This window comes from Trematomus bernacchii, unplaced genomic scaffold (genome assembly GCF_902827165.1).
Source record: "Trematomus bernacchii unplaced genomic scaffold, fTreBer1.1, whole genome shotgun sequence".
Taxonomy (NCBI): Eukaryota; Metazoa; Chordata; class Actinopteri; order Perciformes; family Nototheniidae; genus Trematomus; species Trematomus bernacchii.
Window position 1 is genome coordinate 1,423,528 of NW_022988050.1, and position 27,978 is coordinate 1,451,505.

Genomic DNA, 27,978 nt, shown 5'->3' on the forward strand with positions numbered 1-27,978 from the left:
TGGGACCCGTTATCGTTTGAGGGCTCCGTTTCCGTGGTTCCGTTACGGCCTCGTGTGAACGAACCGTCCATACGATAGAGAACTGTAGCGGATACAACCCGTTCCGTCTCCGTGTGAACGTGGCCTTAGGCTCTATCAGCGTCCATTACATATAAAAAGAGGTAATCAAACTCAAAACAAGGACCCTTTTCTGAGATGCTGTGAAGAAAAATGATCAGTAATCAAATGATATATCAAATTGTGACGGATGTGACTAAAGTGAAAAATAAAGAGCTTTTTGAACATTGAAGCATGGAGACATGTCACAGTAGAGGAACACAATATGAACCTGAAAATGAGCATTATAGCATCTAACCAGATAAAGTAAATGTAAGTTATTTTTTCTCAGGGTTTTCTTTAGTCTTGTGATTGTTAGTGTTATTTGTACCTGGAAGATGAACTGGTCTGGCTCGCTGAGTTTGGCGGGGTCCTGCTCGAACTGCTCGTACTGCTTGACCTCCTCTTCGTTGGGGGCGTACAGCAGCAGCTGCTTGATGTGAGCGGGCTCCAGACGCTCCGTGGTCATGTTCATCAGAACCTCACGCAGCTCAGAGGTGGAGAGCTTCAGGTGGGCGATGAGGATGGCTGCAGTGAGGAGGAGGATGAGGAGGAGGGAGAGAGGAGAGGAGGGAGAGGAGAGAGGAGAGGAAGATTTAGGTCTGTTTTTACACATCACAAAGATGAGCGCTGTGTTCCTGACTGAGACAGATCCTTTAATCCCACTCTGATGGTGTTTCATTTCTCTCTCTCTTATTCATTTGTGTACGGGTGTATGTAATGTCAGCAGGAACAACCTTGTTACTTTGGAAAGTGAATCCATTATTCATTGTATTAATGAATATATAACAGGGTCACATTTCATTTCATTTGTATTTGACTTTAACAATATATATTTTCCTTTTTAATAAACATGTTATTTGTAATCACTGAATTCAAAGTAATAAATAAGGTTGAAAAAAATCCTAAAATGTAATTATATCAGTATTTTAAAGTTACTTACTTAATTTTAATCTTACTTACAAACATTTTTTTTTCATTATTTTTCACATTTTATAAAACATGGGTCTAACCATAGACTGTATATATAAAGGGTTTTACATATAATGCCTTAAAGGTCACCTATTATGCAAAATCCTCTTCTTCATGTCTCTTCTACATCAACATGTGTCCCCTCTTCTTCATGTCTCTTCTACATCAACATGTGTCCCCTCTTCTTCATGTCTCTTCTACATCAACATGTGTCCCCTCTTGTTCATGTCTTTTCTACATCAACATGTGTCCCCTCTGTGAAAAGAGACTCTGAAAGTTTCAGGAAAAAAGATTCTCTCACTTTTTGTCCTGATCCATTTATATAAAAACCTGTCTGAAAATGAGCTGATCAGATTTTGACCACTTTGTGATGTCATAATGATGTTTTGGCTTGTGTAACCATTAGCCAATCAGCAACCAAGGTAACCCCCCCCCCCCACCTTATCACCTGAATCTCCTCCTAGAGCACCATTGTGTTCTTTGTAACCAAATCTCTCTCAGAGGGGCGTGGGGAGGGGCTCCTTATTTTCATCTAAAGTAACAGACAGAGAATCAGCACTTTTGAAACAGGGCTGAAACAGAGGGGATTATGGGATGCTGCAATGATCTGTTTGGTGTTTGGAGCCAAACACTTCAGAGACATGTTTTGTATATATCTGAGACCTATAACATATTGATGAACAACAGTATAATAGGGGACCTTTAAATGTGTTGCTCTGTCATCAAAACAGTGTCTACGTTGGTTATATCCTCAGAGAGTATGAGACATGACTCCAGTTTTCATACCGATACATTCATGTATAGTTCACAGCAATTTTTGAATGTCATGTTACTTATTATTTAATTTCTGTTAATATTGTGTATAATGTATAATCTTACCACCTTTAAAAAAATAAGGTTTCTTTAGGCTAACATGCTGTAATCCGTCTTAAATAACCCTGTTAATTCTCTCATAATTTGGTTATTTAAGCACAATTGTTTTGTTAATTGTGAATTGTTATCTGGTTTTAAAACAGTGCACTCATACTTAGAATGTTTCTTTTGGCTCTTATTTTGAAATATATATATTTCTTAATGAACCCTGATGAATCCATGAGAAGATTTTATGAGTGCTGGTCATGTGATTGCAGTCACTTGAAGTAGGTGTGATGGGGAGCCTCCCAGAATGCATTGGGGCCATAGATATGACAATCAGGGTTATTTGATCTATTCCCGTGTTGTTACTGAATGTTATTTTATTCCACATTGTGCTCCACAGTGTTTTAACACCTCTACCACAGTTTAACCCTTAAATATTACCTGTTGATACACAAAGGGATGTTGGTGCATGATGTTATGGAGCCTGATACAAGTATTTCATAAGGCTCTTGCTTTGGATCACCAAGTGAAGACACGTTTTTATCAAGAGAAATTAATTTATTCTCTAATAACAAATAGAAGAAGAAGAAGAAGAAGAAGAAGAAGAAGAAGAAGAAGAAGAAAGAGAAGAAGTCAGGGTATCACAGTTATCAATGTGGAATTAAAAAGATAGCAGCAAGAAAGACATTTTACAGTAGAACAAGAAACTACAAGATACAGCAGGTCAATAAGTTTCACAAACAAAATATATTTAAAAAAACAAACAGCTGAAGCATGATAATGTACTGCAGACTGTACATTTATACATTTTCAGATGCACATGGCACTCTTTCTTAGATGTATAATGAAAGAGAGTTGATATTAGGCGCTTTCACACCGGAGTACTTTTCCCAGGAATAGTTCCGATAGTTCCTGGGATTTTGCGTTCACACCAAAAAGATCTGGAACTAGAATTGCGAACCTTTTCACCCATTTTTAGTCCCTGCTAGAGAGGTGGTACTTTCCTGGGGAGAAAAAGTTTCTGATTGGCTGGGCGAATTGCAAACCACGCCCCGTAAAACTCCGAAAAATGTTGTGAAGCCGCCATTTTATTTGCTCGCATTAGCATTAGCATTAGCCCAGCGCACCAACGGAGAGAGACTAACTTATGGCAACACAAAATCAAACGTGATGAGGAGGTGTCGGCGCTTCTGGCGATTTACCCGGGACTTCGGGGGGTGATTTACTGCCACCCGAAGTCCCGGAGTCGGGGGGGCTCCGGGGACTTCGGGCGGTAGTATACGCCGTGAAGTTGTTTGCGGCCTGCCAGTAAACCCAAAGCAGAAGAAGAAGAAGTGACGTCAGCGGCTTCATTTGCATAATCCTCCCTCAGGGACTTATTCCGGTGTGAACGCGATCTACTAGATAGTTCAGGAATTAAAAAGTTCCGGGGAAAAGTACTTGGTGTGAAAGCGCCTTTTATTAGGATTTTAGATGAGAACATGCAGGTTATTGAGAAATAATTATGATCTGTTGCTGTAATATCACAATTGTTTTTCACAATAAGAGTTCTACGGAAGCCCTGAGAGGCAGGTGGGGGAAAAAAATGCCTTCTTGTATTTATTATATTTGTTTAATATATTGTATTAATAATTAACTTGTTTTGACAGATTAGGAAAGTATAACACAATGTTCTTATTAATGCTAAATTAAGCATTTTTTTTTTACTTGCCTCTCAGGGCTTCTTACCTTTAATTATACATGTTTAATTATACAGTAATATCATAAACAATACAAAACAAAGTAAGAAACTGTGAGCAGAAATACATTAAAACAAGTATTGAAAGACTGTCAAAAAGGCCAGCGGAGACAGAATATATGGCATTTAATTTGACATTAAAATGGGAATTTGTACTCCAACTGTGTGTGTAGTGAAGCTGATTCTTAAGAGATTTCAGTAAGGTTTAATATTCATAATATCTTTATAAATATAACCAAAATCATGCTCATTGGGAAGGTTAGCCATGCACCAACATCCCTCATAGTGTGACCACATTCTCAGGTAATATTCAACAGGTAACGGTGAGGAAAGTGGAACATTGTGCAGCACTGTATCACCAAAATAACCCCAGTAACAGTACAGGAAAACAGACCATAAGTCATCTTTTGCCCCAATGCATGCTGGGAGGCTTCCCAACACACCTACCTCATGTAACTGGAATCTCATGATCAGTAGTGATGGGAATTACGGCTCTTTGAAGGGAGCTGGATCTTATGGCTCCGTTCCTTTCCGAGAGCCGTTCAAAAGAGCCGTTTTTTTTTAAAGGGGGCGGGGTTAATAGGTTTATCTGCGAAATAATCACCAGGATAACGATTGACTGTATTGCCAGAAATCTACTTTTACTCACATAAAATGTATAACTTGCTACATCTCTCAGCCAGCCAAACTACTACTCAAGCAGCATGCGTTATACCATCATCTACGGAACATTTGCACTCAGGAAAGCAAGTTCCTTTAAAGGCGAGTGGATTTATGGCAGGCAGTGAACCAACGATAAAAAGAACGGCTCCCACCAAGTACGACTCGGTTCCCTTCGTTCGTACCAAAGAGCCGTTCAAAAGAATCGGATCGTTCGCGAACGTCACATCACTAATGATCAGTAGTCAGCAAATTTAAAAATAAGAGCGCCTTTTCAAGATAATTTCAATTAGGATTAACAAATCAATCGAGCCAAAATAGCTTGATGAGGATTATTTTAAAGATACATTTTTTTATTTACATTTGAAGAACAGGGGTCTACAAAATAATGCAATAAAAAATGCTTCAGTCAAGAAAACAAATGGGTAAACAACCTTCTTTTTTCAGCACAGTGCATTGAGTGAAATTATAGTTAAACACGTGAAATAATTAACAAAATGTGTCTGTTGTTTGCATCAGTTACGTTCTTTACATCAGGTCATAGACTTCATCCACATCATGCCTACGTTTCTGTACAGCCTTCAGTACAAAAGCTGTGTGTGACAAATCCAGTCTGATGATTGCATAGTGTGTGTAAACCCCCGTTGAGAAAGGGAAGCCATTATTGGGTTTGGATTGGCCTTGAGTCTCTTTGTATAGAGAGACCGTGAGCAGAAGTGACACACAGAGAGTTCAGGGTCTGAGTTTGTGTTCAATGTTTTGTAAACTGTGTTTCTTTGAGATTGGTGGTGTGAAAATAAATGACCTGGTTTATGAGAATCAGCGAGGACTAAATAAATAGATTATATAACCTTGGGACCAGTGTCAGGATTAAAAGATGTTTTGAAGAGGTGCATCAGGTCAATGGAGGAAAACTGGTCAGCAGGTAATACACTGACTTATAAATAATAAAATATATATAATAAAAAATAAATAATTAAATCATAAGAAGTAAGAATGTGCAAATAAAATATAATAAGATATTATTATTGCAGTATTATTATTATTTTTATGATTATTATTATTATTATTATTATTACTACAGCATTAATATAATTTTTATTGTTATAATTATAATATTATTTTTATTACATAATTATTATTAAGATTAAATAAATAAAAAAGATATGTATAGATAATAAGATTTTATTATTATTACAGTTTTATTAATTATACATTCATATGTATTCCACCACGTCTTTATATTTAATTTTACTATAACTTTTTATTGCACATTCTTACTTCTTATGTTCATATAAATATATTTGTTTAATTTAATTCTCAAATGCAACAACCGTCACAAAACTCACTTTTCCCCCAAATAAATAAATAATTTCTGATTCCTTTAGTGGACAAGAACCTCACACTTCAAACGACTATCCCTGGTTAAACCTGTCTCCTCGTAAGCCTTCGTTAAACGCTGCAGTTTGTGTTATTTCCCCGTTGTGTCAGAGACCTGACGCCTGAGCCTGCAGGAGTGCCCTGCGGCGGCCATGTTTTTGTGGTACTTACAGGCGTTGTAGGCTTTCTTATGAGACAGAATCTCCACCACGTCTTTCTTTTTAAAGTTCTCCGGCAGGAAGGCTGGCTCTGGAGGAGACACTGATAATATTAACAACAGTGTAAGGATCCGTTCTCCAAGCACCGGGGGGGTCTCCACACACACTCACACACACTCACTCACACTCACACTCACACTCACACTCACACTCACACTCACACTCACACTCACACTCACACTCTCACTCTCACTCTCACTCTCACTCTCACTCACACACACACACACACACACACACACACACACACACACACACACACACACACACACACACACACACACACACACACGCAAACACACACACACACACACACACGCAAACACACAGGTGGCAGGGTGATGGGTTTATAACACAGCTCTGCCATTTCTGTACCGCTACAGGCCATATCGAATGGGAAAGTATAATAAATAACAGTAAATTGCGTGTTTTCTGTAGCAGAGCTGTGTTATTACTAAACCCTTTCTAAGTATGAGAGGAGGGGGGGGGGGTTATGGTGCCTTATGGAGAATGGATTTGAAGAACAGGTGAATGGAGTGGCTCCAAAACAGGTTATGAAGAGCATCACAACTGTGAAGGTACAAACAAAACAGGAGATGTCAACAGATAAATACATTACTTTAAATGTAATTTAAGAACCCTGATGATTATAATGATGGTATATTAATAATGTATGACATGAAGCATGATGGAAATATAGAAGCCCTGAGAGGCAAATAGAAAAGTCTGGTGATCCTTGTTGGAGCTCCTGCCCCCCCCCCTCCCTGTGAGCCCACTGTGCTCTGATTGGTCAGCTCGCCCACTCTGTTCTGATGAGTCCACCACCGTTACAGCGGAACATCAGTGATTATGTGTTACAATGGTGTTTGTTAGCAACCAGAAAATGACACCAGTAATGACAAACAGATGAGACTGCTGCGTGGGGTCTGGGTGCCGTGTTGGCGGGACGTTGCGGGGCTCGCTGCTCCGCCCTTTGAGGATCGAGGAGCGGACAGTGTGAGCTGGATTACTGGTGTCGTTTCCTGGTTGCTGCGTGGGGTCTGCGAGACAGTGAGACACCGCGGAACTCAGCCTGAGCACACACACACACACACAACCTGGCTGTGTGCGGAGATCCGCAGAGCCGCGGCTGAGAAAAGATAAGGCTGAGTGAGTGTGTGTGTGTGAGGAGCTCCGCGGATTGGTCCATTTGGACCTGGGTATCGTTACGTCACGATACTCAGGAAGAAAAAAATGGAAAAAGAGAAATGTCCAACGAGGCGTTCTGGGGCAGCATAGACAGGTCTTTTCTGTGTTAAGAGTTTTACTCGCTACAGGGTGTACTTTGAGGGTTTGTGACTTTGCAGACCGTTTACATGCAGAAAAAGCTACATAACACACAAGGGGACGGGTAATAACCAGAACAGCATGACATGGGACCTTTAAGTGTTTGTGATAGCCAAAGCAAAGACATACGATAAACGATATGATAACACTTTCTATCACAAAATATCCTTACTGATATACTAGGAGAGTACACAGAGAAATAAAATATAATGTGATAGACAATGCATGTATTTATATCTAAGTTAGAAGTTTTATCCTGGCCAGAAAAAACAACTGGTTTAAAATCACAAACACAGGAGAGAAAACTAATTAGATCACCTTGTTTTTTTGTCACTTGCCTCTCATGGCTTCTGTACAATAATGATGCAGTAGGAGAATGAATGACAACAAGCACACAAATACTTACTGGATTGGCGTTGAGTCCCAAAGTGCAGATCAAGATCCAAATACTTCACCATGTCAGTGAGCTTGTCGTAGTCCGAGTCCTCTCCGAGCTAAACACACACACACACAAACACACACAAACACACACGCTTTAACCTCCAGCCACAAAGTCAAGGCTTGATTTTGTATTCAAAGATATCTGATAGGGTTATAAAGCAGGACCAAAACGTCTGATAAAAGATCCACCATGTATTCTATTAACAAAAACAAAATGTGTCCTACATGCTGCTGTGACTCATCAGAGAAACAACAGACTGCATGAGTAGGACTTTCCAAATATGGAAAGAGAAATGTAGGAGTGAGAAACTTCTCAGCCAAGGTGGGAAGATTCACAAGTTATTGTTTACTGTATTCACTGTAATGTAAGATTTCTTCAGACATGATTTTTTAATTGAATCACGTCTCTTCTCAGACTGATGAAGGGGACTCACCTGACCCCATATGGTCCCCTCAGAGTTCTCCACCTGCTCCCAGCGCAGACGCTTCACACTCATGTGGTTTGTGTCCGAGGCGTGGCCCGGTTTGGGAAGAGGAGGCGGCTCACAGGGGGGAGGCAGAGGAGGAGGAGGGGGCGGTGGTGCCTAGGAGATTATAATAATGTATCAGTATATGGTCTTGGATAGCACAAATGCAGCAGCTAGCAGCAGATCAACTACATAAATAGCAGGAAGTGTAGGTGATGCTTTAAAGGTCCCCTATTATACTGTTTTTCAACAATATATTATAGGTCTCAGATATATACAGAACCTGTCTCTGATTGGCTGAAACACCAAACAGATCATTGCAGCATCCCATAATCCCCTCTGTTTCAGCCCTGTTTCCAAAGTGCTGGTTCTCTGTCTGTTACTTTAGATGAAAATAAGGAGCCCCTCCCCACGCCCCTCTGAGAGATATTTGGTTAGAAAGAACTCAATGGTGCTCTAGGAGGAGATTCAGGTGATAAGGTGGGGGGGGGGTTACCTTGGTTGCTGATTGGCTAATGGTTACACAAGACAAAACATCGTTATGACATCATAAAGTGGCCAAAATCTGATCAGCTCATTTTCAGACAGGTTTTTATAGAAATGGATCAGGACAAAAAGAGAGAGAATCTTTGTTCCTGAAACTTTCAGAGTCTCTTTACACAGAGGGGACACATGTTGATGTAGAAGAGACATGAAGAAGAGGGGGCACATGTTGATGTAGAAGAGACATGAAGAAGAGGGGACACATGTTGATGTAGAAGAGACATGAAGAAGAGGGGACACATGTTGATGTAGAAGAGACGTGAAGAAGAGGTGACACATGTTGATGTAGAAGAGACGTGAAGAAGAGGGGACACATGTTGATGTAGAAGAGACATGAAGAAGAGGGGACACATGTTGATGTAGAAGAGACATGAAGAAGAGGGGACACATGTTGATGTAGAAGAGACATGAAGAAGAGGGGACACATGTTGATGTAGAAGAGACATGAAGAAGAGGGGACACATGTTGATGTAGAAGAGACATGAAGAAGAGGGGACACATGTTGATGTAGAAGAGACATGAAGAAGAGGGGACACATGTTGATGTAGAAGAGACATGAAGAAGAGGGGACACATGTTGATGTAGAAGAGACATGAAGAAGAGGGGACACATGTTGATGTAGAAGAGACATGAAGAAGAGGGGACACATGTTGATGTAGAAGAGACATGAAGAAGAGGGGACACATGTTGATGTAGAAGAGACATGAAGAAGAGGGGACACATGTTGATGTAGAAGAGACATGAAGAAGAGGGGACACATGTTGATGTAGAAGAGACATGAAGAAGAGGGGACACATGTTGATGTAGAAGAGACATGAAGAAGAGGGGACACATGTTGATGAAGAAGAGACATGAAGAAGAGGGGACACATGTTTATGTAGAAGAGACATGAAGAAGAGGGGACACATGTTGATGTAGAAGAGACATGAAGAAGAGGGGACACATGTTGATGTAGAAGAGACATGAAGAAGAGGGGACACATGTTGATGAAGAAGAGACATGAAGAAGAGGGGACACATGTTGATGTAGAAGAGACATGAAGAAGAGGGGACACATGTTGATGTAGAAGAGACATGAAGAAGAGGGGACACATGTTGATGTAGAAGAGACGTGAAGAAGAGGGGACACATGTTGATGTAGAAGAGACATGAAGAAGAGGGGACACATGTTGATGTAGAAGAGACATGAAGAAGAGGGGACACATGTTGATGTAGAAGAGACATGAAGAAGTGGATTTTGCATGATAGGTGACCTTTTAAGTTACAGTGAACACAGGTATTAAAGGCGTTACAACTGTGTTACGAACTGTGCTCGCCTGATCGAAAAGGTTGACTGAAAGCAAGGTAAAGCTGTGAGAATATTCTAAATATAGCATACACTTAAACTGATACTGACGTTTTAAAGTGTGTCTTCATACAGTAGGTGACCACAGCAATACATTTCTATACAAATACTGATGTTTGCTTTAGTTGAATCTTGTTTAATGAAGTAGTCTTCAAACACTTAACAAGAAGTAAAGAGCAGGTGAGCTTCCTAATAGCAGTATAGTAGTTGTTCTGTCACTTTCTTCCATTTGCACATATAATGTGATGCTGAGAATAGCAAGAACACTTTACAGTAATTGCTTGCATGACGTCAATGCTTTTGTGACGTTTCTGTTGCTAGGTGCTCACTGCTGCATACACATGTATACAACTCTTTATTTGGTTTTAAAAGAGGCCCTATTATCCTTTTTGGGGTTCTCTTTCAACACTTGCACTTCTATTGGCCAGCGCTTCAACACATTGTACGTGATAGGCTAAGGGACGGGACATCTCTAAGCGGTTGACCAATCACAACAGGTTTCAGACAGAGGCAGCACAGGCAGTATGAGGAAAATAAAGGGCTTTTTGAACATTAAAGCATGGAGACATGTCCCAGGAGAGACACTACATACTGATATACACCTGAACATCAGCAGGAGAGGACTCTTTAAAGTAGAGACACTACATACTGATATACACCTGAACATCAGCAGGAGAGGACTCTTTAAAGTAGAGACACTACATACTGATATACACCTGAACATCAGCAGGAGAGGACTCTTTAAAGTAGAGACACTACATACTGATATACACCTGAACATCAGCAGGAGAGGACTCTTTAAAGTAGAGACACTACATACTGATATACACCTGAACATCAGCAGGAGAGGACTCTTTAAAGTAGAGACACTACATACTGATATACACCTGAACATCAGCAGGAGAGGACTCTTTAAAGTAGAGACACTACATACTGATATACACCTGAACATCAGCAGGAGAGGACTCTTTAAAGTAGAGACACTACATACTGATATACACCTGAACATCAGCAGGAGAGGACTCTTTAAAGTAGAGACACTACATACTGATATACACCTGAACATCAGCAGGAGAGGACTCTTTAAAGTAGAGACACTACATACTGATATACACCTGAACATCAGCAGGAGAGGACTCTTTAAAGTAGAGACACTACATACTGATATGAACCTGAGAATGAGCAGAATATGTGAATGCAGACGTCACCTGTTGCGACTGCTGCTCCTCCTGAGGGGTTTCATAGGTTTTGCTGTGAGTGGGGAGGGTGGAGTGGGAGGCTGGAGGTTTGGAGAGCAGCGAGGATCCGGGGGGGGGGGCCTTGGTTCTGGTTCTGACAGGAGGAACTGTGGTCGTGGAGGGAGGGGGGCAGCGGGCCCTGGTAGCTGTGCTGGTGGTGGAGCTGGTGGTGCCTCTGCAGGACGAGCTGGCTGGGTCTCAGCGGCTGGGGGGATGGCTGGGGGGAGGGAAGGGGGGAGGGCTGGAGGAGGGGCTGGGGTTGGCTGTGCTGCCGGGGGAGGTAGCAGGGGCGGGACTGCTGAGAGGGGCGCAGGGTGGTGTGAGCGTGGGAGAGGCGCGTGGACGTGGTGGTGGTCTGGAAGCGCTGGTGAGATTTCTCCCCTTCGTCTCGGTGGTGGAGAGGGGAGCGGCTGGAGAGGAGGGTCCTGGGAGGGGGAGGAGGGGGAGGGATGATGGGGTGGTGAGGCTGGAAGGGCATCCGGCTGCGGGGGACGTGTTCGGGGGAGAATCGGACTGGAGGAAGGGGGTCGGTGAATTGCACAGGGGGCGGGATGAGACCCTGGAAAGGTGGAGGAGGCGGGGGGCTCTGGGTGGGAGGAGGAGGGATGGGTTCTGACCCGGAGGAGTAGGATGGAGAGGAGGGGGAGGAGCTGCTGTGGTCCTCACTGCTGCCGCTGCTGAGCTGCCGGGGCATGAAGCCCACGTCCTGGTCCTCCTGGAAACTCATCTGGGGGGAGAGGAGCAGCGTCACACTGATGACCATAATGTCCATCTCCTCTAACACAAATAAAAGACTGAAATCTATGCATTATGATTTTTCTTTTTAGTTATACTTTTGCTTATCAGTTTTTTTTAATGGGACAGAAAGTACGGAAGCCCTGAGAGGCAACTGAGATTTTGTTTTTTTTCGGATACAAGTTGTTATCTCTGTGTTTATGATATAATAACCACAAAAGAAAAAAGCTTTTGACAGTCGTGAAAGTGTTTTTGTTACACTCATTTTCAAATAGTTCCTATAGGACTACATCATTCATGTTTTGATCAATATATATATTTTTTTGTGATTCCAAAATAAAAGTTGCCAAAATTAGTAATTTAACAGCCATTTTTTTTAATTATCCATCCTACAATAACCTGTCAAAACCCTTTTCTCTGGTCCACATACAATCAAACTAAATAGGGGGAATTTAAAATGATATTAGTCAACAATGAAAAACAAGTAATTGAGATCAGACTTATAAAATAGATCAACCAACGTTTCTTTTCTCAATTGCTTCTCAAGTATTCTGCAGCAAAGCCATACACAATTAAATGAAATATTTTGATCACATGCTCTTAAATATTATCAGACCGATCTATTAATAGAACTAAATAAATGTGAAGTTTACAGTAAATACTAAAAAGCATAAAATATGTGCAACCCTTTTTTCTTTATCGTCTATTCTGCATCCCACTGAATGATGTACGATAACACGTCCCTGAAAGAGACAAAAGCCTTAATGTTTGTTTGATGATTTAACGTCAGCCAGCATCTTATTATAACCTTAGATAAAATTAGACTCTACTGTATAAACTGAGTATTTACTTACAGACACCCCTCTTCTTCTGAAACCATGACAACCTCCTTCATATATCTGTTCATGTGACACAAGTGTTCATTGTAGCGTACATTAGAGTGGCTCTAATGTCAACATGCAGCACTACAACGTAATTCAAATGCATAAATATGCTCATTTCAGAAGCTATACAAGCAAATGCACAACAGTAACATTTCCGGTAAATGCTGCTATATGTAATATGTTATCATCGCTGAAGTATTACATGTAGCAGCATTGCTTTAGCACATAACAGGAGGAAAATCACACCCAAAGAAATGTCACAATTCCTGGCCATGAAGGGAGAATAGTAGTACTGGCATGAGAGAGAGACTGTTAGTCATTCTGTTCACAATCTCCACGATACTAAGGTTTACTTTGCTAGTTGCTAGAGATATTAATATCCACAATATTCCCAGCCTCCTGATACTTGACATGCAAGGTTTCAAGAAGTTAGGATTGATGAGATATGAACTTTATACCATACAATAAGAATGAAAAATTCATATATTACAGTATTTCCTATTTTATTTAAGCTTTGGTTAGTTTGGATTTACCAACCTGAAACAAAAACAAAACAAACAAACACATCAAGTCAGCAGTAGACCAGCAAATTGGGTATTATACTGTAGGTGCTTAAAATAATAGTTTTGTCGATAGTCTGGTGTAGAAAGCTGTCTGATGCAAAGTCAAATATGAACAAATTCTTAATTTACCTTACACTTAAAGTAGTACAGATTTTCTTTGAGGTGTTTACAATACGTTTGTCTCCTGCCCTGTTCAAAGCAATATATTACTTTGCTTAGTACTTCTGTCTGTTTCTCTCAAATGTGGCGTGTCGATCCTTTGTCTACAGTAAGTCATATTCTGACTTTGGATAAGTACCTCGTACAAACCCAAATTATCCCTTGAATAATTTCTATAACAAGTAACAATGTACTCTATAATCGGGAACGACTACTAATGAGGCAAAGGGTACATTTTCTGCTGTAAATTATTATTCATTTATTTAACACCTCCTACCTCCACTACACAGTGTCATCCATCAAATGAATACATTTCAGCTATGTACTTCATAAACCTGCCCTTAAAACACCTGAACAATCCTGTTAGTCTGTACAACACTCTCTTACATTTTGGCTACATGGTCTGTTTTGGTTATAGTTGTGGTTTAAATATGAATTGTACGCCTTCAAGTGAAGATCAACTATGTATGGCTTGTCAATTGATGTACAATAGTAGAGACTAAGCTGAACACTAGTAGCTTTGAACTGTTCAATCTAACCTATCAATTTACCAAATGTATTTTCTATGTGTCTTCAATAAAAATATAAATAAAGACACCTGAACAATCTCTTTACTATAAAAATCAAAGCATGTCGTCTATGTGTATTTATAACAACAGCTGATAATGCAGTATATCGTTCTTCCTCACCTCTTCGTAGTCGTTCTCCCCGTGTACGAAGTCGTCCACTAGAGTGACTCGGTGTCCCAGCTGCTCGCTCAGAGCGTCCAGGAACTTGTCGGTGTCCCGGCTGCGAGGCGGACGGGAGAACGTGAACAGTTTCTTGCGGCGGGTCAGCGTGTTCGGCCCTCCGTCCGAGTGAGGGGAGGCGGGGGGGCTCTCCAGACACACGTAGGGGTTGGAGTCCACGCTGCTCTGGTGGTGGATCTCATACACCGGAGTGGGGAGAGGCTCCTTCCAGGACAGGGAGAGGCCGGATTTACGGTTACCTGTAGTAATAATAATAATAATAATAACAATAAAGCTTTATTTATATAGCACTTTTCATACAACACATGCAGCTCAAAGTGCTTTACAAAATGATACATCACAAAAATAGTGCTATTGAAGAACATAAAAGAACATTTCAAGTGGGGGGTTGCTAATAAAAAGCTAATCTAAAAAGATGTGTCTTTAGCTGGAGTTTAAAAATGTCCACTGAGTTTGCCTCTCTGATATTTCCTGGTAGACGGGAATCAAAGATGGCATCAAGTCACTAGTGCTTTTGACGCTCAAGCGTTTCAACAAGAGTATAATTAAGTGAACAAATGATATATTGTGCTTCTTCATTCCCTCAAGAAAATGTACGTGTTATATTTTAGGCCATGTTGTCGCCTTGGGGACCCTTGATAGGGAACCATGGAAACACATGGATAAACTGCAGGCTGGTTTGCACATATAGGTGGAGATCACATTCAGTGGTTTTCTCTCATGCCATGTTCGCATCACATTGGGTAAAACCAACTCCGTTAAACATCCACAATCATGTTGTTAATGTTCAAATCATCCATAAACACAAGGCTGGGGATGAGAGGGTACATTTTTTAAAGGGACAGTTCAACAATAAATCCAAAATTACAATCTACAAAACAATCTTGTTGAATCAGAGACTGGGTCAGGATTTCTGAGAGGAGAAGTTGCTGTGGAATTTTTTCAATTATTTTGTAGCTAAGACATTTTCATGGCCGACATCTCCAACATAACTCACACTAAAACCATTCAGATTGATAAAAAGCACTACAGGGAAGAGGGAAAGTATTTCGTTTTTGAGTTTATTAACCATATGTGTGCCATTTTTAGTAGTTCAACAGATCTTATGCCATGTTTGACTTATGTTTTGACTACTGTCCATCAAATTAACATGTATCCCCCATTCAGCAGCTTGTTTTTTTATGGCAAACTTCACAGGATTTGAACATGGCATCAGTAATGTGCCATTGAGGCTCAGAGATATCCATTGTTCAGATATCAATAACTCATTCTGTAATTGCACCAAACCTAAACGGCACATTGTTTATGAACCACTGGTGAAAGCATGTGTCTGAAAGCGTGTGTGTGTGTGTGTAAATGAGTGTGTTTGATGTGTGTGTGTCTGCCCCAGAGTACCTTTGAGAGGGGGGAGTGTGAGGGGGGAGAGAGGGCGCCCGTAGGCCTCGGTCTGTCCCGGGCCCTCGGGCTCTCCTGAGGAGCCCTGCAGCGCCGACACACTCTTGCCTGCGTAAACGTTCTCCAGCTCCGTGTAAACACCTGTCATCTACGGGTGGAGGCATGATCAGCTGTTAGCACACACATCGCCGCGCACATCCCCTTTGAAGGTCTGCTGGATTTTGCACTCACAGCCCGAAATGTGCGTAAAAAACTAGCAGACCTTCAAATGATGTGAGGCCAGAAAGCACAGATAACATGAAAGCTAGCAGGTATACCTACATGGTTGAGGTCAGGGGACTCGGGGAAGGAGGTCCCGTCTCCTGACTGCCTCTCCTCCGGGCTCCCGGATTCATCCACATGTATTCCTAAAGCACAATAAGGCATGAAGAGTGACACATGGACTTCCATCCACCCTCCCAGAGAGGAGAGAGGATGAGGTAAACAAGGTGGTGGAGGAACAATGGCGATTGAAAAGCATGAATGAAATCTGCTGGAGATATCACTACATGTCCTTCAGAGAGCTTGAACATTATAGAAAGCTGAGATATGAGGAGTTATTCTATGAATGTATGGTGGCCATTTTTACTCTCTTGTAGCCTCCATACATCCACAGAGGATTTACTGAACACACTATCTTTCCAACAACAGTTACAGACGTTCACACCTGGGAGCTGACGGGTGCAAACACTGCCTTATTAGTGACTGCGTTTCCGATGCCTTGCCTGAGGGAATACGAGTAGTTCAGTTCCTGCTGAAGGAAGCTCCTTTACTGTCTCAGATTTTCTTAGTTTGTCGAGTAATTCCACTAAAAATACGATTAAATGATACTGAATCCATAGCGAAGATGAGTTTTTATTACAAAACCAAATAACATATTAATTTTACCGTTTTAATTGTTGTTAAACCTTTAAAAACTTTTTGGGGTCACCAGGGTGGAGTGGCAACAAGTTGTAAACACAACGCTGACGAATCATCACCTATAAAGTCAATATCGTAATAATATTCTGTTGCAATTAAAAAATAATTATCCTAATATAAATTATCAACTGGGGAAGCTTCACGGTTATATCAACTAGATGATATTGCTTTCCTCTTAAGAGAAACATATAATAATGTTGTCTCAGTTCAGGTAAACATTTCTTCATTTCCCATTTGGGTGAGAAGTTTTTGATCCAGAATGAAAAGCTATTGAAACCAAACCTGCGGAGATTACACAGATGTTATGTTAAAGTGAGTCCTTCTTCTTGTGATTTGCAGCGTACCCATTCCCAGGTGAGTCCCGATGATGCAGTCGTCAGAGCTCCTCTCTCGGATCGGGTTGCGGAACGACGACCCCGAGATCCTCATGGAGCTGCTCCGCCGGTGGTGCTGCTCCGGGCTGACGCCAGGCTCCAAAACGGCTGCAAAACACACACATTTTTATTTCTTTGTAGTTTATTCTTTTTTTTGTTTCAACTTAATTTAATCAACATTATTATTTTTTTAATGTTTGGGTATTTTTTTTATTAATTTGATTTTTTTTAACATAATTATTTTTATTTTTTTGGTATTTTTTCTATTTAAATCAGCATTTTTTCTATCATTGTATTCTATTTTAAAATGTAGCATCTGTCATGAAACCCAATTTCCCCTGAGAGTAATAAAGTAATCTGATTCTGATGTTCTGATATTCAGCATCGCTTTTCGTTTTTGCAAATTATATGCACCTGCTCCTTTGTGTTAATTATAAAAAACAACCTTACAGTAAATCTAACACCAAGTTGTTGATAAAAAAACACCTTGATTTTCAATTAAATCACACATTTTTAATTATGTTTTTCCACTTCACATGTTAGGAACCATCAACCATATCCAACAAGCATCTTATTGACTGAGTCCTGATACTGTTTCATTATTTCCACGATGTGTTTTTTGTGCCTCACCGCTGCTCTTGAAGCCCAGGAAGCGTGACAGTTTCCCCTGGCAGCGCTCCTGCTCGTCGTACGTCAGGAGCTGGTAGATGAACTGCCAGATCAGCTGTTTGGCCGGAGTGTCCAACACCGGAAACACGTCGACAATCAGAGTGTCCACATTCCTGCAAACACACACGCACCATGACATCAAGTCAAATTCCTCGTATGTGTAAACCTACCTGGTAATAAACCAGTTTCTGATTCTGTTTCTCATTCTGACACACAAGGCCTCCGTTACACATCGTTTTATAACCAAACCCCATGCTTACTGCAGGGTAATTCATTGCCACATGATGTAAGGATTTGGCATCCATAACGACACATAAAGCTGAGAATGTGTAAGAGAATATGAAAAGGTGGGAGGATAACAGGGATGACAGTAATGCCTTCAGAGGTTAGTACTGTATGCACACTGTGTAGTATTGATGCTTTCCTTATAATCCTGCAGAATCACATGTTCGCATCATATGCAAATCTCTATCCATATGTCTTTCTCAACTCTTCACCCTCGAGAAAATGAAATCTAAACCTAATGGGAATCATCAACCCTCTGTTTAGCTTTGTGCATTTTTTTTGTCGTCGCTGCTTCGTGGTTTTGTATTTCTCTCTATTTTGCTGCATTAAGAGCTTTCTGCAGCCTGTTATATATCCAATATGGTAAAAATAGTTTCCCAGGCAACAGCTACATTTCTGTCAATGTCAGCGATCGGGTTAATGGAGTTTGAAAAATGCTGAAAACTTTCAGTTAGATATTTTCCTGCAGCCTCCTTCTTCTATTTGGAGCTTACGTCATAATAAGCTGATGTTTCCAAGTGAAGCTGCTTCGGGCTGTTCCGTCAGGATTCCTGACATCTTTCTTCTCTCTATACAACATCCCTGAGCTCTTTTCCATCTGTTCAATATTGCATTGTTGCGGTCTGCAGATGTTCTTGTTTCCAAATCCTTAAAGAGGCCCTATTATGCTTTTTGGGGTTTTCCCTTTCCTGTTGTGTGTTATATGAGGTTTTTAGTGCATGTAAATGGTCTGCAAAAGAAGTTAGTTTCTCTCCCACACACCCCCCCTCCCCCCTGCCTGAAACTCCTCCATTGGACTCCATTGTTAACTTCTGAAAAATAGTGACATCATTACATAACACTCGTGCTTCTATTGGATAGCGCTCCAACACATTGTGCGTGATAGGTTAAGGGGCGGGACATCCCTAAGCGGTTGACCAATCACAACAGAGCCGGCCAGCTAACCAATCAGAGCAGACTGGGCTCTGGTTTCAGACAGAGGGTGAAAAGAGGTGCAGCAGCACAGGCAGTATGAAACAAATAAAGAGCTTTTTGAACATTAAAGCATGGAGACATGTCCCAGTAGAGACACTACATACTGATATACACCTGAACATCAGCAGGAGAGGACTCTTTAAAGTAGAGACACTACATACTGATATACACCTGAACATCAGCAGGAGAGAACTCTTTAAAGTAGAGGCACTACATACTGATATACACCTGAACATCAGCAGGAGAGGACTCTTTAAAGTAGAGACACTACATACTGATATACACCTGAACATCAGCAGGAGAGGACTCTTTAAAGTAGAGACACTACATACTGATATACACCTGAACATCAGCAGGAGAGGACTCTTTAAAGTAGAGACACTACATACTGATATACACCTGAACATCAGCAGAATAGGGCCCCTTTAAACAGTACATCCTCTGCCCCCCTCCTCCCCTCCTCCCCTCCCTCCCCCTCCTCCCCTATACTGACCTGTGCTGGAAGAAGGTCTCCAGGGACTTGCAGACGGTGTATCTCTCCTGGATGGTGAGCAGGTGCTCCAGCTGCTGGCTGAAGGTCCGCCCGTGGACTTTGATGCTCGGGGGGAGGATCTCTGCGACCCACTGCAGAGAACTGAGGGCTGGAGACCTGCAAGGATTTAGTTATATTTTAATTCCTACATTTATATTCGCCAAATGATTGTTTCTCCTTTGTTCTGAAACACCCAGTGTCATTTAACAGAGGGGTCTGAGGTTTGGTAGCGGATTGATATGCATTTGTGTTTCAATTTAATGTATTATTATGATTTCTGTATACTTCATGTTATATCTTATTTATTATTGACTTTACTTTTCAATTTCTTTCCCTGAGTTTGCAAACCCCCCACACTTTTGTTCTATTTTGTATCCATCCAACCTACACACTCCCCTCCAGACTGTGTGTTTAGATCACACACTGACACACACACAAACAAACAAACACACACACCAAGATCAAATCAACACACCACCTTTCATAACCTTCTCTTATTGCTTGTCTAAATATTGATGACTGGCCTGTATTGACTTGTCTTCCTGTTAGTGTTTGCCTTACAAAAAATAATAGAGACTGAGGTTAGTGTGTGTCCCTGCAGACTAGGGGCTGCTGGGTAATATCAAATCCAAATGTCAGGTGTGTTGTTGGAGTGTATTGACCTGGAGCGAGGCATGGTGGAGGGGGCTCGGCTCGGGGATTCCTCCGGGTCGTTTTGTTCTGAGGAGAACTCAGACGGCCCGTCCTCCACCACCAGAGTGGGCATCGCCCCGCTGCCCTGAAGCATGGACACCACCTTCTCATGGGAGCAGTTCCTGCAAAGAGAGAGAGAATGTGAGAGGGACAGAAGTAAACAAATGGAGAGTCAAAGTCAACTTTAATGTCAATCTTTCAGTTTGTGTGTACAGACAGGTCGATGGACTTTTGGCTTATAGAAGATGGATTGAAGAAATGAAATCTATAAAACTCATGAAACCAAGGAATTGATATATCAAGGAGGTCCTTAACAATTTTGAGAGACGTGAAGAAATAAAATGATCAAATAATACACATTTTTAATATTGTTCTTTTTCCTCTTACGTTGTTTATCATCCTGCAGCCCACAGTTGTTCAATTTCAGAATGAAATACAATAAAATAATGTTAATGTAAGCAAGCCCAGCGACAACATGGCTTCTCTGAAAGTCACTGTAAGGCTCACACTTACTATTCTTAAAGGGGACCTATCATGCAAAATGCACTTTGGTACGTCTTTTATACATGAATATGTGTCCCCGGTGTTCCAGGGAACTCACCAAGTGTCAGAAAACACAACCCTCTCTATTTTCCTCCATACCCAAATCTCTAAAAAAGGGGCTGCAAAGGATCTGATAAAAACTGATCCAGATTTGAACACTGTCCTGACGTCAGGACAGTGGCGCTACGGCTATTGGGCCAACTCCACCAATCAGGAGGAGACAGCCACGGACATTGCTGTTCGAAAGCGCTGGAGACGCTGTAGTACATATGCCAGGCCTGTAGATGGTGCTGTTCTCACAGAATCAGCCCTTGCTAAAAAAGTGCAAATTGAGCAAAATGAGGCATGGCCAAAATGCATGATCTGTTTAGTATTTTGAAAAAAAAAAAGTATAAATATGCCTTATATAGGTATGGACCTACACTATATTATTCAAATATAGCATGATAGGTCCACTTTAAGTCAAATGATGGTTTAATGTAAACACAAGTTATTACATTTGTTGTTATCTTGAGAAAATGTGCTTTGTCAATAATGAGGTGATTAGCTTATGATCTTGAGATAACATGACTAAGAAATGGGATTTACAGGGATGTAAAACACCTGAGATAAGGAGCAAAGAAATCTCTCTGTTCATAGAAACCGTTCACCATCTGCTCTCTTTGTAAACACGACACTGATAGCTCCGACCTGTCTTGTTCTTTATTTTCTTCCTCCCTCTGGTGAACAACTCCCACAGTTTTGCCGATCACCTCCTACTGCTGCAGCACCGTGTTATCAGGCAGAGCAGCAAAATTATACAGCGCCAATCAAACCCGTACATCAGGCAGCCATGGGAACAGATTCTGCTCCCACATGGCGGCTATCAGGCTGGTGCAACGAGCCACACTGCGACTTCACACAGCACTGGCTCATGAATAGCTTCATAAACTGTGTTTTCTGAGTTCGTAAAAGCACAATTCACTCTGATACACCCTGCGATCCCACATACACTAAACAAATCAAAAAGGCAGGAGGTCAACAAGTTTTAAAGTCCACACAAGAACGATGACTACTCCTACAAAACATGGTTTAAATAAAGGCTGTGCTCAAGTGCTTCGGCCCAAACAAGGTTAAAGGTGAAGACAGTGGCTGCATTTCACTTCGGTTAAATGGATTCCTTGCGTCCCTCACTTGAGTCGTTTCCCTGCGACTAGTCCCTCCCACCAGGGAAGCATGGAGAGACGCAAGGAAACCACGAGAAGCAGGGAAATGAGTTTTAAGAGCAATGGGACGTCGTTTCCTCCGGAGTGTCACGTGAAGCGACGTCCGTTTGTGATGACGCCGCACAGCTGATCGTCTGACAGCAGCCAGATCAGTGCATGCGCTGCATCGTCCAATCAGTGAGCGATACACAGTAAGGGGGCGGGGCGAGTGTCTGAGGATTTCACCGGAGGATGGTCTGGTAGTTCCTCGATTATCGCTCCTCCGTTATCGCTCCTCGATCGTCTGGCACAAATAAGGCCACTGGGACGGTACTCAAGATGGCGCAGACAAATCAACTTCCGGTGATACCGAGCCCGAGGAGCAAGGAAATTAAAAATAACCGAAGTGAGACGCACCCAGTGACTTTCAGAATAGTCTGACATATTGGACATTTCTCACATAACTCCTGGCAGAAAAGCACATTTTCCAAAATGTTGAATATTTATCAGCTGTGTTTGATTTTTCCCACAGTATTTGACAATTAGGTTCATGATTTAATTGCATGTTAATGCTAGCACTTTCTATAACGCTCGTGCCTCTAATGTATTAATAACATGTTATATTTGCTGATAGCACTGTAAGACAAAAGCACTGATAAATAATGATAATAATCACAGGTCTTCAAGACAGTAACATATACAGCTACATAAAGTCGAAAGTAGAGATTGTTCCAGGTATTATCTGTAGTTTGAGACGGATTTGTTTAGAATTTTTGGGTAAACAAAACGTGTGTGTTGTTCTTGCAATTATTTAATATTATATTTTATTTATAAAAATACTACGGTATCAGTTTATTTCATTGTACTTGTTTCTACAATTAGTAAAATATCTTGGAGAGGAGGGACAGACAAAATACTACTAAGACTACTGCTTAAATACAAAATAATAATAATAATAATAATAATAATAATAATAATAATAATAAGTATAAAAAAAGCAAGAAAAATAATGGTAGCATGAAAAAAAGATTATAATAATAATATTGCTTTTCATTGAAGACAAACCTCATGTCCAGTCCATTCAGGAAGAGGATGCGGTCGCCTGTTTTCAGTCCACATTCCTCCGCAGGACTGTCTATAAGAGACAGGGAAGATGGCAGAAAATCAAACATCAATCAGGGTTAAAAAAAAAAGAAGGATCCTGGCTAACAAGGTGCGCTGAACAGATGGAAGATGGTGACTAATGTGATTCTGTCAGTCTGACATCCAACATAATGAGATGATCTTCATGCTTAATTGTCATTACATAAGGAAGCAGTGCTGTCAAAACATCCCGCTCCAACTGCACCGTCCTCCTCCATCGTCAACTCACTGCTGGATTTCACTCGCAATGAATCATGTTTGTTTTCTTTACCCCAAACCTGGAAATAACAAGCTGTTTGATTACGCAAAACTCACTTCACTTTGGCAGAATTACTGTATAACAATACATATACAAGTTAAGCTGATGCTTTGATCTAAACCTAGAAGAGATCCTGCGTTAGCTTTCAATAGCAAAACACTTTTAGGTGTTACATAAATCATATATAAATTATTATTTATGTAACATTGTAGGCCAAGGTGCAGCCAAAACAGATGAGTTTGAGTCTGCGATTGAAGATTCATATAATTATAGATATTAAACACGACTGTATATGTTGTAATATTCATGTTTTTATAGATACTAATATATTAAGTTCAATTCAATTTTAAAAGTTTACTTTTAGTTCTCCAAGTTGATTTTAATATATATATTTATTTATTGTATTTTATTCTCAAATAGAACAACCGTTAGAAAATCTAATTTCCACCCAATATATTATTATTATTATATTTTTACAAGTTGAAATTTCTATATTGTTATATATTTAATATTGTTGTTTCTTTTATATAATTTTGGTTTCATTCTAAAATGGAGCACCTGTGATCAAATCTATTTTACCCCTGGGATAAAAACAAAACATGTCTGATTCTGTTTCTGATTCATGTGATAATGTCATGTGTGCACATTCAAAGGCCACGAGACAGATCTTAAATCACAGTGTTTGGTGTTTTCTTGTTCATCAGAAAAGGATCTGTGTTCAGATGAGAGGCTCTGCACCCCCTCCTTCTCCATATCGTCCTCCATAAGGCCCACTGAGTCAGCGCTGCCGCTTCAGCACATGATGGTGGGAGATAAGGGTGGGCGGGAACAGTGCCGTCATCTCACACACACACACACACACACACACACACACACACACACACACACACACACACACACACACACACACACACACACACACACACACACACACACACACCACACACACACACACACACACACACACACACACACACACACACACACACACACACACACACACACACACACACACACACACACACACACACACACACACACACACACACACACACACACACACACACACACACACACCTGAGGAACCTGGTAAACTCCCTCACCAGTAAGTTCACAGCCTCTCATGTCTGGTGCTTTTATTTGGGAGAGCAATAACAGTTAATTAAAAAACATTTTACTGCTGGAAATGAAAGAAAATGGAAGTAATTAATATGCTCACTAGAAGCTCTTTCGCCGAGTTTTATTTTTCTGTGAATAATGTCTCTGGTAAAAGTGGTGTTTTTTCCAAATGCACCGCAGAGGAGATACACCAACACAAATGATTGATCAGATAATAAACTAGAAAATTGAACAACAAAGTGCAGATCTCTTCTAGGTGTATCTCCCAAACCTTAAAGACTTGAATGTCACTTAATTGTCCCTCACCGCATCCCTTAAAGGGGCCCTGTGATTAATCCCAAAGTTCCATCAGGAAGGAGTTTCTGGTGACATCACTGTGTAACACTTGTGCTTCTATTGGCTAGCCGTCCAACAAATTGTATACCAATTGATAACCATGTATATATTAGACATCTCTAAGTGGTTGACCAATCACAACAGAGCCGGCCAACTAACCAATCAGAGCAGACTGGGCTCTGGTTTCAGACAGAGGGTGAAAAGAGGTGCTGCAGCACAGGCAGTATGAGAAAAATAAAGGTTTTTTGTTGAACATTAAAGCATGGAGACATGTCCCAGTGGAGACACTACATACTGATATGAACCTGAAGATGAGCATGATAGGGCCCCTTTAAAATGTGTTTATTTAGGCATTGTTAATCTCTGCAAACATAAGAGATCCTTGAGCAAACAGTCATTTAAGAGCAGCTAATTATAAGAGTCCATATCAGCGTCCATTAAAGATGAAAAGAGGTAATCGGGCTGAAAACAAGGACCCTTTTCTGAGATGCTTGATCAGTAATCAAATGATATATAAAAGTGTGACGGATGTGACTAAAGTGCATGATAAGTATGAACATGAGATCAAATTATGTCATTTCTATTTAAAACACCCCGTTTTTTTTTATACCTCGTTTGTAATATATTGCATCGTGACAACTCAATTTACAACAATGTGTATTGAACATGAAAATAAACATGATGCTCAAAGTGTTTGTTCCTGCACAGAACAGCCTGTGCCGAGTGTTTTCCTATTACCCTTTTGTTGGTGAGTCACGTTTACACACACACACACACACACACACACACACACACACACACACACACACACACACACACACACACACACACACACACACACACACACACACACACACACACACACACACACACACACACACACACACACACACACACACACACACACACACACACACACACACACACACACACACACACACACACACACACACACCACACTCACCCACAGAAAACACACTCTCACACACACAGAGGAGGAATCCATCAGGAGTGTGTGTGTGTGTGTGAGTGTGTGTGTGTGTGTGTGTTTTTAAACCAGAATCAGTACCTGAGATCACGGAGTCGAGGCAGACGGGGGCGTGGCCTCGCAGCGTGAAGCCGAAGTTCTTCTTCCCCCGGTAAACACGAACGATCCTGAGGAAAGAATCAGATTCACAATCAGATTTTTTTTTTTTTTTTATCTTAAATTTTTACGGGCGAAATTGGGTTTTATGGAAGTTCCTCTTATATAAAATAAAGAAATACATTTATACAAGAAACAGGAGATACATTATTACATAAAAACTTTACAGAGAGCATCATGACATCTTTTGTATTTACTTTCGAGATAATGTTGTTTGTTTCTCACAATTTAAGCTTATTTTATGCTAAGAGCTTTTCCTATTTCTTCCGTTTCTGTTTTTTTGTACCTTCTCTGCGGGAGATCAAATTGAATCAAGGATTATTATTATTATAATAAAGGATTAAACACAAGGATTACAAACAGCGTCATGAAAAGTATTCTTGATTTAAGACTTGTTTTATTCTACGTTATTATCAACATTTGACTTCTTTTAACATCCTATTTTTCTCAACCACTTTTAAAGCAAGTGCATTTAATTGGCCCAAAAGGTGCTATATAAATAAAGTTTGATTGAGTGACTAAAATGTCAGCAAAAATCCCAAATGACCAAATATATTTAATTCAGAATGATAGAACAGACAGGTGGGAAAGCCTCACTTTTGAGAGCTTGAGATGAAACAATTAATCCTAACAATAGTTTCCAGCATTCATCGTGAAGTCCTTTCACTTTTCAGATGCTTAACATCCGTTGTGTGTTTGGGAGGATTCACTCTCTGCTGTTTACCAGACTGATTGTGTTTTCATGTGTCTCTTTCTGTAGGTGGGAGTCTGGTCGCGAACAAAACAATAATTTAGGAAAGGACATTCTTGTTATTAAAGCGTTGACATTTTGCTGATGGTGGTGCTTTGCTACGGTCCCCCCCCCCCCCCCCCCCAGTGGAGGAGAACAAGCAGAAACCTCCCGTTAAGATGAGACACTTATGGTTTCTATCCACCAGCGCGTTGCCTTGGAAACCGCGAAAGGGTACACTGCTTCGATATGTAAACAGGGGGAAGACAACAACAAAAAACCGAGGGAAGGAAAACAGACAGAGCCGTCCTTTGATAGACTACTGGCTGTTATGCAAGACCAGCTAAATGCAGATGTGTGTGTGTGTGTGTGTGTGTGTGTGTGTGTGTGTGTGTGTGTGTGTGTGTGTGTGTGTGTGTGTGTGTGTGTGTGTGTGTGTGTGTGTGTGTGTGTGTGTGTGTGTGTGTGTGAACACTCTTGACAAACTGAGAGACTTTCAGGCTGCTCAAGGCCTCTCCTGATTCCCTTCTTTCGACACCAGCTGTATCTACGATTTGACATGATTTCACCCCAGACATTTTGCAAAGGATTTTATTTATAACAACCCAAATTAAACAATCAGTCACTTTATAACAAAACCACTGAGTGTGCACTATGACAAATGAGTACAGCAGCAGGGAATCCATTAAAAAAAATCTTGAGATCACAAGTTAAATATTTAGTTTACTCGAGATAACAAAGATAGTTTTCTCTGGTTAATTTATGTCTATTATTAAGAAATCAAAAGTCAGATTTAAATGAGATAAGTAGTCATTGTAGTTGTATGAGGAGAGAAAGGAAACAGTAGCCTAAATCAGCACCATGAGCCATGGACAGCTCAGCTCAAAGAGGCTCTACTGTGCTCATTTCCAGGTGTATATCAGTATGTAGTGTCTCTACTTTAAAGAGTCCTCTCCTGCTGATGTTCAGGTGTATATCAGTATGTAGTGTCTCTACTTTAAAGAGTCCTCTCCTGCTGATGTTCAGGTGTTATCAGTATGTAGTGTCTCTACTGTGACATGTCTCACAATGCTTTAATGTTCAAAAAGCTCTTTATTGTTCTCATACTGCCTGTGCTGCAGCACCTCTTTTCACCCTCTGTCTGAAACCAGAGCCCAGTCTGCTCTGCTTGGTTAGCTGGCCGCCTCTGTTGTGATTGGTCAACCGCTTAGAGATATCCCGCACCTTAGCATATCACGTACAATGTGTTGGAGCGCTAGCCAATAGTAA

General features: G+C 40.8%; 1 protein-coding gene across 1 annotated transcript in view; it reads right to left on the reverse strand.

The window, feature by feature from the left end:
• The window catches only part of grid2ipb (glutamate receptor, ionotropic, delta 2 (Grid2) interacting protein, b), a 58,584-nt gene that overhangs the window by 9,004 nt on the left and 21,602 nt on the right, over positions 1–27,978 (reverse strand). The window contains 16 exon segments of the mRNA XM_034119422.1: positions 428–624; positions 5,876–5,965; positions 7,652–7,739; positions 8,121–8,270; positions 11,249–11,347; positions 11,349–12,005; positions 12,868–12,912; positions 14,309–14,607; positions 15,764–15,911; positions 16,085–16,170; positions 17,068–17,205; positions 17,728–17,879; positions 19,520–19,675; positions 20,221–20,373; positions 23,044–23,113; positions 25,905–25,990. Coding sequence (XP_033975313.1) covers positions 428–624; positions 5,876–5,965; positions 7,652–7,739; positions 8,121–8,270; positions 11,249–11,347; positions 11,349–12,005; positions 12,868–12,912; positions 14,309–14,607; positions 15,764–15,911; positions 16,085–16,170; positions 17,068–17,205; positions 17,728–17,879; positions 19,520–19,675; positions 20,221–20,373; positions 23,044–23,113; positions 25,905–25,990 — 2,614 coding nt within the window.